Source organism: Acartia tonsa, chromosome 8 (genome assembly GCF_053477335.1).
Source record: "Acartia tonsa isolate MP-2025a chromosome 8, ASM5347733v1, whole genome shotgun sequence".
Taxonomy (NCBI): Eukaryota; Metazoa; Arthropoda; class Copepoda; order Calanoida; family Acartiidae; genus Acartia; species Acartia tonsa.
The window spans coordinates 10,895,586-10,910,757 of NC_137267.1; the positions used below are offsets into that span (position 1 = coordinate 10,895,586).

The 15,172-nt window shown below is 30.3% G+C and overlaps 1 protein-coding gene across 5 annotated transcripts in view; it reads left to right on the top strand.

Moving 5' to 3' along the window:
* Positions 1-637: 637 nt before the first annotated feature.
* The window catches only part of Pkc53E (Protein C kinase 53E), a 72,925-nt gene continuing 58,390 nt past the window's right edge, over positions 638-15,172 (top strand). For all 5 annotated transcript variants that reach the window (XM_080169029.1, XM_080169026.1, XM_080169028.1 and 2 more), the window contains exons 1-4: positions 638-700; positions 1,281-1,333; positions 1,542-1,598; positions 8,908-9,023. In XM_080169029.1, the coding sequence (XP_080025155.1) occupies positions 1,328-1,333; positions 1,542-1,598; positions 8,908-9,023 (179 nt within the window). In that variant the 5' untranslated portion in view covers positions 638-700; positions 1,281-1,327. The remainder of the gene's footprint in view (positions 701-1,280; positions 1,334-1,541; positions 1,599-8,907; positions 9,024-15,172) is intronic.

The following is a 15,172-nucleotide window of genomic DNA, read 5'->3' on the forward strand; positions in this document are numbered from 1 at the left end:
CAACTTTCTTGGTACGTCGGCCTGTCAGCCAGTCTCTTTTTTTATATTTTTTTTTATAACCACTGATATTACCATCTGTTATCATGACGGCCCTCACTATATACCAAATACTTATGGATGCTATCATCCTTTTTTAAATGTTCAGTAAAATTGCTTTAATTTCCCCCAAACTCATTTGTGAGATATTTGGCCCAGTGGAAATGATTACGGAAGAAAGTGTTGTAAATTCATTCTACTCTAATTATTGTTGAGGGGGGAGGAGGGCCCGGGGGTGGGGTGGTGAACGGTTTAGAATAGGAAATTACCAATAAAATTTGGTGAAACTAAATCAAATTGAAATGGTATAAACACATACATACATACTTTTTCATTATACATAGAAAGTACTTTGATAAAAAAGAATTATAAAAAAGGTATATATATCATAGTTTTCTTTTATTTATCAATGTACAAATAATATATAGGAAGCGCAGCATTAACATGCTAATAACAAGAAAAAAGTCTCAGTACAAAGAAAATAGAAAAATGGTTAAACAAACTTATTCAATTATAATCAATTTAAGCTTGGAGTTCTACAAATAATATAGATAAATTTAATATTGATTGATGTGTAGGTAATTAATTATTATTATTTTTCAGACTTAATAAACAATGTATTTTTAAACTTCAACTGACTTCAAAGAGCAATCTAATTTAAGAGGTAGGTGTTAGAACTTAGGACTTGATTACAGAGATGCTTATATTAAAATAATTGTACCTTGTTATCCTAGGAATCATTGTGCCAAAACTAAAATGAATAGGATGATTATTCTATACAAAAGTTAAAAATCAACATGTTTTAAATGCACGTGCGGGCATTTTTGTAATGAATAAGTTTGAAATAGATAGGACAATTCTTACATTAGAGCCATTTGTTACTGACGAACCAACTCTAATCATAAAAAAGGGTTCCAGGATCGGACAAACGCAGAAGTGGTAAAATATTAATTCAATTAAGCATTTCTATACAGATTAGGTTAGGTTAAGATATGAATGTACAAATAAACCCCCCGTAGGGGTTAGGCATTTAAAAAACCTGTAGGATGGTCTAAAATAGGTTAGGTTAGGTTAAGTGTCCACTCCGACGTTTGGGACTCCTGCGTTTGTCCTAGGACCTAAAAAAGCCTCACTTAAAAATAATAACTTAGCATATTACATAAGTGGAAAACTGGTGTTTTTTTAGCACAGTTTAATACGCAAATATCTTAAAACATTATTAAAATAGATGTTTTTTTTTCAAGGATTTCCATAACGTGATTTGGTGACCTGACCCTACGGCATAGAAAGGATGACTCAGGAATGGATATATTATTATTTACCAGTTTTCATCTTATCTGATAAAGTGAATCATGCAGCGGGCTATAATAACGATTCCCCAATCCACCCCATTAAGCCCTATCTTCCCCTCCTACTGGATTAACGAACTGCAAATATCAACCTAAAATGACGACAATTTTTCCCCTGTCATAATATCCACGTATAATTTATATCCATTGGCTGTCCAGGAGACAAAGGAGCAGCCAGAGCCGGCGGAGGTCGAGGGCGGAGAAACTCGGCTAAGGAATAAACATATCAAAATTGTCAGAACATACAAAAATATTTGGTGGTAACTTTTAAGATTGTTTCTAAATTAGAAAAAAAGGTAAGTCAAAGTATCCTATTATATGAAGGAACAAGCCCCTTTTTATGTTTTCCTTAAGATATCTCTAGCCACTTAACTTATTCCATTTGAGGATGGTTTTAGGCTATTTTATTTTAAAATAAAGGATAATTTTCTTTCCTCCTTCTACCCAGGAATACATAGCCCCATAGCCCCTAGCTTCTAGAGACGCATCCACGTACAAGATAGTAGTTATACAATTCAATGACAACCTTTTCCTTGCTAAAAGTGAAGCTTTTTCTTTTTATATTTCTCAAATCAAAATTAAAAATAAACTAATGATATCAATATATGATTTTAAACTGTTTAAATTCAGCTTATTTAAAATTTTTTTTTTTGTAAGATTCTATTCAGTTAAATATTTACACACAATTATGTCAAAATTAACATTACAGATTTTTATCTTTTTGACCACATGCCAAAATAATTTTGATTTAGGTTCTATGATTTTTTAAGGAGGAGGGAGAGGTCATAAAACAGCATTCCTAAATTCCTCTATGGACCAATATGAGACTTTCAAAAAAATACTTCAACGAAGCAGTTTACGAGATCTTAAACGACATTTAAACAGACAGAGGGGATATAAAGGAACTATTTTATTCAGATGTATATCCCTCTCTTATAAGTTAAAAAAAAGTTGATACTCCAAATACTATGAAAAAACACTTGAGTGTCAAAACATAAAACTTTTTGTGTTACCAAATATTTTTTTGTGTTCGTGTGTGTGTTTGTGTGCAGGAAGGGAGGGAGGGGACATTTGGCTGTTTATTAATCTAGTCCCCAAAGTTTTATAATAACGTTTCCTTATACGTTGGCTTAACAACTTTAGGAGAATTTATTAGATTTTTATTTGTCCAAACGTTTCAACAACTAGTTGCCATCTACAGAAGGGGTAATTTTGTGTATCATTATTGAAGATGTACATTGTACATCAATTTATCGGCCATTGTCTTATCCCTTTAGATCCCTGGTTTGTGTGTGTGTGTGTGTGTGTTGTTATTGTGTTTTTGCGTGTAAAGTTTTTGTATTTTATTGTGTTCTTAGTGTTAGGAAAAAGTGGCCAAAGACGGACGGAAGAGTCAAGTTTTTTTTGGGGGTGCGAAGCTCCTCTATAAATATATACAGCAAATGTCAAAATGTTATTCAGGGATATAAAGGGGCACGACAATGGACGATAAATTGATCTCAATGATGATAACAAAATAACTTTTTCTTGTAAATTACAATTTCTGTGTTAAAACTTTGGGTATAGTCCCTTTCTTGGCAACGCACCTTAAGGGACGATTCTTCGTATTTTTCACAGTAGCTATTCACCTATTTCTAGATTCTGCTGGGGGCTCTAACCCTGTGGGGCCAATTGCCTATCCTGTGGGGCAATCATCTAACCCAATATAACCTAACCTAAAATAACCAATAAAAAGCCATTTAAAAATACGACGAATCGCCCCTTTAGAAGCGTTGCCACGAAAGGGACTATTCCCAAAAGTTTTAACACAGAAAATTTTAACCAACCAATTAAGATAGAAAGAATGTTTATAAAACGCTTGGTTCCGTTGAAATTTTCAGTCCAATGTCCCCTCCCTCCATGCATATTATACTTTTATTCATATCTTCTCAGATTTACTCATTCTCTCTCTTTTGCCTCTGTTTTTGTCTCTCTCTTTCTCTTAAGTATATTTTTCGTTCCTTGGACATTAACAATCTTGTTAATGTTTCTATTTGATTTTATTTGGTGTGTGTCAAATGATCAAAATCAATTTATTTCAAATGCAACAGTAAGGAATATGACATCTTCATAAAAAATATTTTTCCAGTAAAAGTAAATTATAATCAAATTTGAACACTTCAAATCTCGCGAAGAAAATCTTATCGCCTCGTATTATACAAAGCTTTTCGCTGAATTTAAAATGAAAAATTATAAGATTCAAACTATTTTCTAACCCAGAGGGTCCGAAGGTTAAAACTGGTTTTTATTTTATGAATTTTATTTTAGTATTTGTGGAAAACTATCGGTAATTCGATTCTATATATGATTTTAAAGTATGGCTGAGAACCGGTTCTAATCCTTCGGATAATTTATTAGTTTCGAAGCCATAGGAAAAAATTATTTCATTTTCATATCTCTGGAAAAGTTTACATACTATATCCTTTTAATTTCTGATATTTAACAGCTAGTTTAAATCAGATAGGTTTTTTATATTTGTTCTATATGGTTTTTATTATCTCCATTATTTGAATAGTTTAAAATAGATTTATTCGCATAGCTAAAGGTATAAAAGAAGAAACTATCATGAAGGGATAGGACATTACACTGAAACCACAATTTTTTAATACTATGTTATTTTTAAAACTTTATTGATTGCTAGATGCTGCGTCCCTAGCATCTAGTGGCTCTGTTTTCGAAAAGGAGAAATGGTGACTTTTTTTAATAATATGGCCTTAAACAATCCTGGGGCTTTTCTTAACTAAATCTGAACTAAAAAAGCTTTCTACTTTATATTATAGGATTAGATAGGCTTTACACAATGTATAAATTTCCAAACTTTTCCATGGAAAATTTTGATCTTCAATAGGGTTAGTCTTGTAGCCTTCTTTGATCATAATCGGGGGCTAAATTAATTCATATTCCTTAGGGTTACTGGAAACTTTATAAATGGTTTTAAAATTCACAACAACATATAAGATTCAAATTCCTGTTACCAAAATAATATTTATTTTATAGTTTGTTAAATAGTAGTTAGGAAAATAACATTTTCTCCATAACGTTTCGGATTGACGGACCGACTAATTGTAAAGTGAAATATACTGAATATACTGAAAAAGAAAATTATAGGTTTCAAGAAAATCTTTATATAATATATCAAAGTTTGGAAATTAGTTCTTTGGAATTTTGTTTTTCACTATATTCTTGTAGTAAGATGATCAGACATTTCAAGTAGGATTTAACGTTTTAACACAAGACAAAATACAGGACAGATTAACTTGGATTCGGCAGCCGCGCATGAGTCCCCAGTAAGCCGCAAAAATTGTTTTAATAAAATGGCCCATGTAGGCAATACGTCCGTAAAGAAACAAGTATGACATTACCCATAAAATCATATATCTAATTTAAGATGATAAGGCAAACATATATAAACACATTTAGTGTGACAGACCAAACAAAATTGTGTATAATTATGATGTAAAAATGTCGCAAAATTGCATATTAAAGTTATTGTCATTAAAGAAAAAAAATCAGCATGTTAAAAATGGACGTGCGTTGTTGCTACGCTTTCTAAATCATAACTAACACTTACAGAAATACTCATGCAATGTTTGAAACCTATACGACAATCATAACATACCTAAATTGACGAACTTATCCTAATTGTAAAAAAATTTTGCTTATAAAAATTTAAGCGCTCCAAATGACATTGAAATGCACAGCTTATTTGCAGCTGTATATACCTTTGATTTACTAAATTCAGTTTTTCACAAGTTGGACTTTACTTAGACAGTAAACATATTACATATCCGATACAAATCAGGAATTCAAGGAACGAACAATAAATAATAGATTATTCTTCACAGTAATTATTATGTCTAACAAGAATGGTAACATTTATAAAAGCGAAGCTCAACATATCAGACGGACAAGTGAACATTGACAAGATTAGAATTAGCATTACAATTTTTGTACAGAAATAGAATGTATTGATGCATAATGAGATGCTATGATTATATCATTGTGCCTTATCTTACTAGGAACAACCATTCCAATAAAGACAATTTCAGCATGTAAAATTAATCAAAAAATCGAAAAAGTCAACGTAATTAAATGAACGCAAGAAGAGTTAAAAAGCTTTCCTAATTATGCTTTAGTAATCCCCTTACCAAGTTATATGATTAATAAAAAAAAGGGATTAATAGCATAATACCATTTTTCATTTCTAACTTCAGTGTTTATTGTCATCTGAACTTGCTATTTCTCATTTAAAAAAGTTTCCATTCTATTTATTAGCTTTAATCAATATTTAATGCCGCCTTGTTAATGTGAGATGATTGTCAGTGTTTTTTTCTTGACGCGATTCATTCATGCCCTAGTGCCCCGCTGATCAAGGATTCATGCCCTAGTGCCCCGCTGATCAAGGAGATACAGAGGTATTTAACCCCGACATTATTTAGTAAAACTTAAAATTATTAAAATTAGGTATTTCAATATGTTTGCCTTTCAAAGATTTTTCTATTACATGCCTTTAAAACTTTTTAAAATCATAGTGGCACAAGATAAAAAGACTATTTAGGCTCTGAACTTTCAGTATATCATATTTAAACTGTTAGGCAATATGATTTCTCTTTTTGTGCCATGGTTTCTATTTTTTTTCCTTTTCCAATTAATGGGGGTAAAATAAGCTTTTATGTATGTGTGTTTTCAAGTGTGAACCAGAAAATTATCATTATCAGGATAGGTTGGACTATAAATCCTCAAAAATATCCTATTCTTCAGTGTTTTCTGAAAAAATTTCCTGTTTATGAAAGATGGCACAATTGAATATAATCTTCGCCCAAATTATTAGAAAGCAAATTTTTGTCTTTGTTGTATATCAAATAGCCTAAAGAAAATAAAGGTTAAAATGCAGAAACACTATTTACAAGAAGAGTAAATATATGTAAAGAGGTAAAAGGGTTGTGTCGATATTTCATTTAATTTTCTATTTAGTGTAGAAAACCTATGTTTAATATTAAAATTTATTAATTTCTAAACTGCGATGGAAATGTTTGTCTTGCATTGCATTGGTACAATGAAAAATGTAAACTTTTTAGGGGGCTAACATTATATAGAAATGAAACATATGCTTTTTACTTTCGTATCCTTGGTCAACTGAGGGGGAGGGGAGCCAGAAAATAGCTTAAAACCACACAAGACCAAAGCTTACCCATAAAGTACAAGAATTTCGGTCGAGCAATTTCTGAGATTTATATAGCTTCAAACATAAAACCTATAGATTTATTTGATAGGCTATTGATTTTAATTTCTTACAAAGCCTAAACCGTATATGGTTCCTAATCACAATACAACGAAGTGTTTACTGTTTGTTTATTCATAGAAAAAAACTCCAATCATGACGTGCATATAAAACTGAATATTTTCAATTTAGCAAGGATGATTATGGTCATAATTTACGCATGTATTGTTAATAAATCACATAATATCTTCTGAGAGAGCTCAGTTCACTTTGATCTTTATTATTTTTTCTTGTATACATATATAACAATCCGTAGTTAAGTAACATTTAAAACAAGGATGACAACATCCACAATTAGTTAAGCTTTAAAAAATCATAGATGGACAAACGAACAAAGTTGGATACAGAAAAAAACTCTTAAGCATATCCGACAGGCCGACGGACCATGTAAGTTGTATGCTGGATGCTCTTTAGTAAGGGGTGTTATCAACAAAACAATCAACAGTCTATCTGAGATAATAGCCGAGAAATAAACATTTTCCTCTTAACTTTACGGACAGGATGAAGTATAGAGTATATTTTCTACTATAGAATACTTTTATATTGTTATTTTATATCGATTGTTTTAGCTTAATCAAATAAACTTTTTTTTATTCTTTTAGTTTATCAAGGTTTTGTGATTTTTGTGGTTTTTGAAAAAGTAATATAGCAATTTAAACTTAGATTAAGAATTTTATATTCTTTTTTTTAATGTTATTTTTTGAGAGAATTTTTTTTCTAACGCCCACTATAGGATATTAGATAAATTAACATTCAACAGACAACCAACTCCTTTAATTGCACGACCTTTGCGCCTGTCTATGAGCTTGGCATTCCACCTACTCTAATTCATAGTGATACTTGCAAGACATACTAGCAGTTGGTACCATTTAAACTTCTCTCACCTCTCCACAAGGAAGCAGGCACGCCATCATTAACGCCAGTGCTAGAACTACTTGTCTATGGAAGATATATAATCAATGTAAATGTAAACTGTACTATTCCCAAAGGTGTAAAAGTTAAGGGTGTTTCTATGGTGTTACCAAATATTATGTGATTAAGGAAAAGAATATAAAAAGATAAATATTTTTTTAAAATGTTTGCTCGTTGCCTTTATACAAAAATAGCCTGAACTATCCAAAAAAACATTAAAGCAGCTGTTACATTTGCCTCTATAATAATGGCGCTTCATTTAAACACATTTTTCTTTGTTGTTTTCATTTCAAAATACCTTCTGAATTTTATTTATTGCCTTAAGTCTTTTCAAAATATTTTAATGTACATAGGTATATTAAATGTAATAATTTTATTTTCATTGCATGAACATAACATAAGTTTTGAAGAGGGAGGTAAAATGATTCTAAGTGTAAAATCATGTTAGACAAACTTTATGGAAAGTTCAAAATGTAATTTTATCATATTTATTCATACAAAGTAACAATAATAAAAAATAAGCCTTAACAAAATGTATAACAAAATAGTTTTCATAGATTTTTTAATATTAATGCCTCAAGCATTTAGTGTCTCCGTATTTAAAGGATGGGCTGTAAAATAGCCTTAAACCATACCAGGTCTTTAATATAAAAATATTCCAGGTCTTTTGACATGCTTCTCTGAAATGGAAAACTGAATCGCTATAGTAGTTATCTTAAACTGCAGACAAAAAAACTTACTACTTTACATAATAAGAGGATAGAATATAGCATATGATATTATTAATTTTACTGAATAGTTTTTGCTCTAAAGAAAATCGTGATTAAAAGTACTAACAACCGTTAATTTATTACATTAATTAATAATCAATTTTTTATAATGTTATAAAGATATACCCTTTCGTTGCGTTAGTTGGTCGGTCGGGTGGTAGTGCTAACGGAAAACACAATTTTTTTTTGTAGAGCTGGGTATTTGAAAAGAAATAAAACGCTACTCACTAAGCCAATCTATTAAGCAAGCTTCTCATGAATTTTGATTATTTTGTTCCGCGGATAGAAAAATAAAGAATTATAAGATTTATTTCGGTCTAAGCTAACACAATGATTTTAACATTATGACCATTATTTCATTATTTGAAGAAAGCTGTCTGTAATACAATTCTAAACATGATTTTTTTATTATGACTTAAAATCGGCTCTAATTCAGCGGATATGAATCGGTTTTGATGCCATACTGGAAAATAATTCAAAATTTAAAAGTGACAATGACCGATATGTTTTGAAATGTCACAGAGCAAGAAAAGGAGCCCTTAAAAAGAAGAATATATCTGAAGTAAAGAATCACAAGTTTATTCCAAGATTTTTCAAACATCCAACTTTTTGCTGCCATTGCAAGGATTTCATCTGGTAAGTCAGTTTTTTCTTCTCAAGCAAAGCTGCTCTACAAGTTTGTTGTGTTGGTTTTTGAAGTAAAAAAAAAATCATTATCTATTTTTAAAAAAAGCTTTGCTACATTTCATATTCTCGTACTTCTTTATACAAAATTAATTGTAACGATTTGCAAATAAAATGTAGATCATTAGTTAGTTATTACATTGGCCAATTAAGATATTAATTATCCTCCTACCCTAGGGTAGCAAAAAGAGTAATGGTTTAAGATTTCAATTATTTTTCTTAATGTTTAAAAATATTTGCTTTATTATGCCTATATATCATTTTGTATGTATATCATATTATTTTATTTTAATAATTAACACCTATACTATATAATAACACTAGCGGCTTCGCCCCTAGCCTCTAGGGGCTTTGCCCCAAGAGGTGATAAAAAAAATTAAGGCGAAATTCGTAAAAAATTAATATTTATTGTTTTTAGTAAGAGAATGTTGCTATTCTTTCATTCAAAATAAATGCTGGAATAAAAAATATTTTTGAACAAAGGACCAAGGAAATCTTCTGCAAAAAAAAAAAAAAAAAAAAAAAAAAAAAAAAAATTGGGGGGGGATTTTTTTGTTTTTGGGGGGGTTGGGGGTGTCCCACCCCCCTAGAAAATAGCTTAAAACCACCACAGGACCAATAGGTATATACCCTGAAGAGTAGAATCCGATCGGTTCAGTGGTTACCGAGATCTTAAGGGACGGACGGACAGACAGACGGACAGACGGTCAGACGGACAGACGGACAGACGGACAGACATCGTTCTTCTTTGTATTATAGATAAATATTTATACACTATGTGCTTTGTTGTACTCTATAGTACACTTTGAATGTCCGTCCGTAATGCTAAGGGGGGAACATGATTATCTTGGCTGCTATTTAAAAGAAACAGATGATTTTTTTTTGTCAAAGATACCCCGTATCAATTAGCACCTTGTAGAGAAAATACTTGGACCCTCGGTATGTCGGTAATAAGACATAAATAATTTTTTTTATCAAGGTTACGTGATTTTTTAATATGATTTATTGCACATTATCACTCTCTGTTTTTAATTTTATGACAGCCTAACATCCGCTGTATAATTCACTTTGTCTGTTTGTTTATACATGATTTTTTGTGCTTTGTCACTTATTTATGTTGTCATCCTTGTTATGTAAAGAAATTCTCGCTCAAAAATATTAATGACAAAAACAAATATTGATATTTTCCTTTTAATTTGCTATTTTTCCTCAAAAAATTCCAACTTGCAAATTATATCTTTGGTATCTTGCAGAGATGCGCAGATAGGACAATGTGATTGATAATCCCAATTGCTATTTTGGCACAACAAAGGGGGATGTAGGTTGTGCTAAAATTCCGTAAAGGTGTGAGTTTTAAGGCTTAAAAACAGAGGTAGAACGATAAAATTTATGTTAACTTATAAAAGATATTTTGTCTATAGTTCTTTTCAATAAGATATACACATAGTGAATATTATCGTTTTATTACTGTTTTTAAGCATTAAAACTCACACCTTTACAGAATTTTAGCACAACCTACCCCTTATTGGGTGAAAGTATGAAGAAAGTTATTTTTTAGCTAGTGTACATTCCCCTCCCTCCGGGAGGTGCATAAAATATAAGTTGGAAAATGGTGAAATATTTACTTTGTTGGTTAATGTGCTTATTTATGCATTAAGAAGTATTAATCAACACACAAATCATTATTATGCTCAGAATATTTATTTTTATTCATTCATGTGAGTAGCGCAGATACAATACAACTTCCCTCGTCCTTCAGGCAGGCAGGGAGATGACAATGGCAGATAATTGTATCTGCTACTTATTAAATTTACTTAACAAGCTACTATGGGCAAAACTCTTTTAAAAAATAAAGAAGAAAAAAATTTAATGTGCAATGTCCTATCTTTAAATCCCTGTCTGTCTGAAGCTTAATATAAAAACTATGATAAGCCACGATGGGATCTAAAGGGATAAGACAATGGCCGATAAATTGATGTACATCCCTAATGATGATACTCAAAATTACCCTTTCTGTGGATTGCAATTAGTGGTTAAAACGTTTGGACATTCAACTTAATAATCCACATATAGTCAAAAGCCATGACAAGCTAGCTGAATTTAATAGATAATAATAGAAATACTAATTTGTTATACATTAATGTTATGCTAATAATGGATGCTTTATATAAGTGGATGTTATGACAGCGGAAAAATTGTCGTTTATTTAGATTGCTAATATGGAACTCGTATATTGGTCAGTTTGTTCATGGAAGTGGATGGGGGTATTTTTTTTAGCCCGCTATAAGTTTCACTTTATTAGATTACATAATAATCTGGTGTAATTCCAAGTAATAATAAACCAAAAATTTATTAAGGCAAATATTTAATTTTTCTTCAAAGATTCAGCTAACTTCTTTGTTAAAAATACTTTAATAAAACTTTCCTAAAAAATAATTCAATTATTGTTTGAAAGATCTTAAGGGTCAGACAGACGCCCATACAAGCATCCTACCACTTTTTATTTTTTCAATGATAAATACTAACCTTCTTGGTTTCAAGGAAAACACTGATTCACTTAATCACTTTTTTTTCTTTTGATATATTTAGATGTTTTATCAAATAATGAAAGCTATTAAACGTCACATAACTCCTGCAAACAAAAATTATTATTTTTTATTCACTATAATCTGCATGAAATGAATTGTATACTCATGTACATACATCTAGAATGAGATGCCCTTTAGGTAGCCTAGGCCTAAGATACATATGTATAGTGTGTATACATACAACTAAGCCACATATATTACTTTTTACACATTCAATTTATAAACTATACCACACTCCCAAATCCTCTTTTTTGGGGGGATGTGTTTTCAAAATCAATTATTACGAAGCCGCCCTTCAAGTCTAATTTTCAAGTCTGAGCTTAGAAGATCAATCATAAAAGGTTAAAAATAGCATTAAACCAAACTTTGTTCTAAAGAATTGTAGTTGATAATTTGATCTAATTATTGGCTGGGGCTGAAATTGTTAGAACTTTTATATTTTAAATGCTTATTTTAGGTTAGATTAGGCTCTAAAAGCCTCACTGGGTAAGAGCCCTCCGCAAGGGCTATAAATATGCTTTATAGAAAAAACCTCTTAAACCCTCCTTCATATGCATAACCGTAGTTCCTCATGTAAACAGAGGTCGCAAGAGCATATACATTTTTTATAGGGAAAATATTAAAATTCACAAAAAAAATATTATTTATTACACAAACAAATTATTTTAAACTTTTTGTGTAACAAGAGAAAAAATTGTAGGATTAAGGTACTTAAATTATCCTATGTAATTTGAGTGCTAATTGTGTATTTTTATGTAGGCAATTTATTGTATCTCTTTCTTTTCCTCCCTCTCATGTTTATTTCAATATAAACAGAGAAGGCCAAATTTTTACAAACTAAAACTGTGTACATGCATGTGAAAATATAAATTGTATTTAAGATGTATGTAATACAAAGTATGATATCTCTCTGTCTGCCTGAAGCTTAAGATCTCGGTAACAACCTCTCAACAGATTGGGCTCTACTCTTCAGGGAATATAGCCACTGGTTATGCGGTGATCAAGGCTATTTTTTTGGGAATGGAAAATCCCCACCCACCCATAAAAAGTAAAAATCCTCTCCAATTTTCTAGCCACTAGTGGAATCATATAACAAAGTATTGGTTAAAAAAACAATGAGCTTTTTTAAAGCCAGTGTGTTGAATAAAAAAAACATTGTCGAAAAATTATGAATTTTAACCATTTATTTTTCAAACCATAATTTGAATTCTGTTAACTTTCTTTAAGGAACCCTTTCCTTGCATAAACATGGATGTTTTTATGTAATGTTAAAAATATTGGGCGTAGCAAAGCTAATATGAGGTATTTGTTTACACTATGTTCCATTTAATAATGATACTTTCTATCATACATTTTTTTAACCACTTTAATTAAAAATCAAATTTTGTAAATTGGATACTTAAAACCGTATTTTCTATTAACTATTTAAAATTTTTAATTACAAATTTGAATTGTCAGAATTTAAATTATAATCCAATCATATAATATTCTCTTTGAAACACCCCTTACCTTCTCTTCTCCTTTCTCTTTGGTGTGTGTGTGTGTGTGATATGTTTGATTTTGTGTGTTAGTTTTATTAGCCCCCCAGTTTCTCATTATTCCTGGCCAAATAAATGACAAGTTTTACTGTATCTTGTTCCTTTCATATATAATCCTATTTTGTGAGCTAATTGGTTATCCTAATTTATTTGTGTTTCTAGTGATTTTTAGTTATGTGAGACTAAGGATTTTGTTAGTATTCACTTAACTTTTTCTAGGGATAGATCAATTCTAAGGATTTTTTCAAACAAGGACAATTAGATTCATAAGTTAAGCAACATGAAAAAGCTTATAAAATTCAATGACAAGAAAATACTAATCCGAAAAAAAGAAATTGTTGAGTTTGTTCCCAGGGAAGCAGGGGATATTGGGTTTTAATACAGTGTTACCCTCAGTTTTATAACCACCTGATCTTATTCGTTGGCTCAAAAACTTTGGGTACTTTAATTGGATGAGTATTGTTTGTTTCTAAAATAGTAGTGAACTAAATTTTCAACCAATAATTTTTATCTCTAGTAATTTAGATTATCATAATTGTGGATGCAAATCAATTAAGCAAATTGTCTTATCCCTTAAGATCAAAAGAAGGGATACATATGACATATTTAGCCGATTTATTTGGATTTCCATCTGCTAGTAATATGTATATGTGTGGCCGTCTATACAAAGTCTCTTAGCCATTTTTATTGGATTTGTTTTGCTAACAGAAAATGAGAAAATAGTACTTATTTCCGTAGACGATGGAACATATAAAAGGCATAAGTTTTTATGAAAACTAATCTTGTTATTACCTCAGATCTTGGTCAAACGAATGGAATTTTTTTTATACATAGAGTAGCTACACTGTTACTTCATGATTAAATAAAATTTTCTGAGTTTGTTGTTTTCATTTGTGTAATAAAATTTAATTTTCTATCCTTTGATGTAACCTAAATTGTAAATTAATAAAGCAAATTCTCTTTGAAAGTTAATTTGTCATGTTTTAATAAGATATCTAATCCAAGCTTTTGTTCTCAAAAACATGAAAAGTTTCACAAACTAAATTTATTATGATAAGATAGAATTTGAATATATGTACAGTATGGTATTCTAATTAGACTTCTTTTGTAAAGAAGAATGAAAGAATAGAGAGAGAGAGTGCATATTTTACAAGTTTTTTTTATTCAATTAAAACCTTCTTTGAAAAGATAAGAAAGAGTGTAGCAGAATCCTTTTTGATTTTCTAATTTAATTGGACAGAGTGTGTCATATATTTCACTTTTCTCAATAGAGAAACTAATATTTGCATACAACAGAATATCTTAAAGAAACCCACAATTTGAATTTAAGATGAAAGTTGTTTGTAATTGTTAATTGATAATTCCAACAAAATGGATGAGTTAACAATGAAGAAAGGGTTGAAGAAAAACACAGCTGTGGGAAAAATCAGGAAGAGTTATGGATAATAATAGGATAGTATATCTCGATAGGACCTTGATAACTGCTAAGCCAATATGGTTCTTCTTTATAGGGTAGCTTCTCATAGATCCTGTGAACTATTTAGGGGGAGAGTACCCCAAGAGATTTCTCAACTTAGGTATTTTAATAAAAACATTTTTAGGGGCATAGCCACTAGTTTTTATATAATTTACTAAGAATTCAGGTGTCAGTATTGGAAATTAGGGTCAGGGAAAGTTTAACACTTAAGTACTCTCATATGATTTAAGATTTAGATTTATTTTCCTTGCCCCAAGATTGATTAAGTTATGATAACATATCAAACATGATTTAATCATTTTTGCTTACTTTATTTGATCATGACATGATTGAATCCAAATTAATATTCTATGATCAATTTACCAAAAGATATTCATTTGGACATCTTAATCAAAACTGATAAAATGAAAATAGGTTAAATTCCTTGTTATTGTTATGGGATAACAAACAACCTCTGAAATATCACTTCAAAAACTTTGCCTATCCTTTAATGAGCTC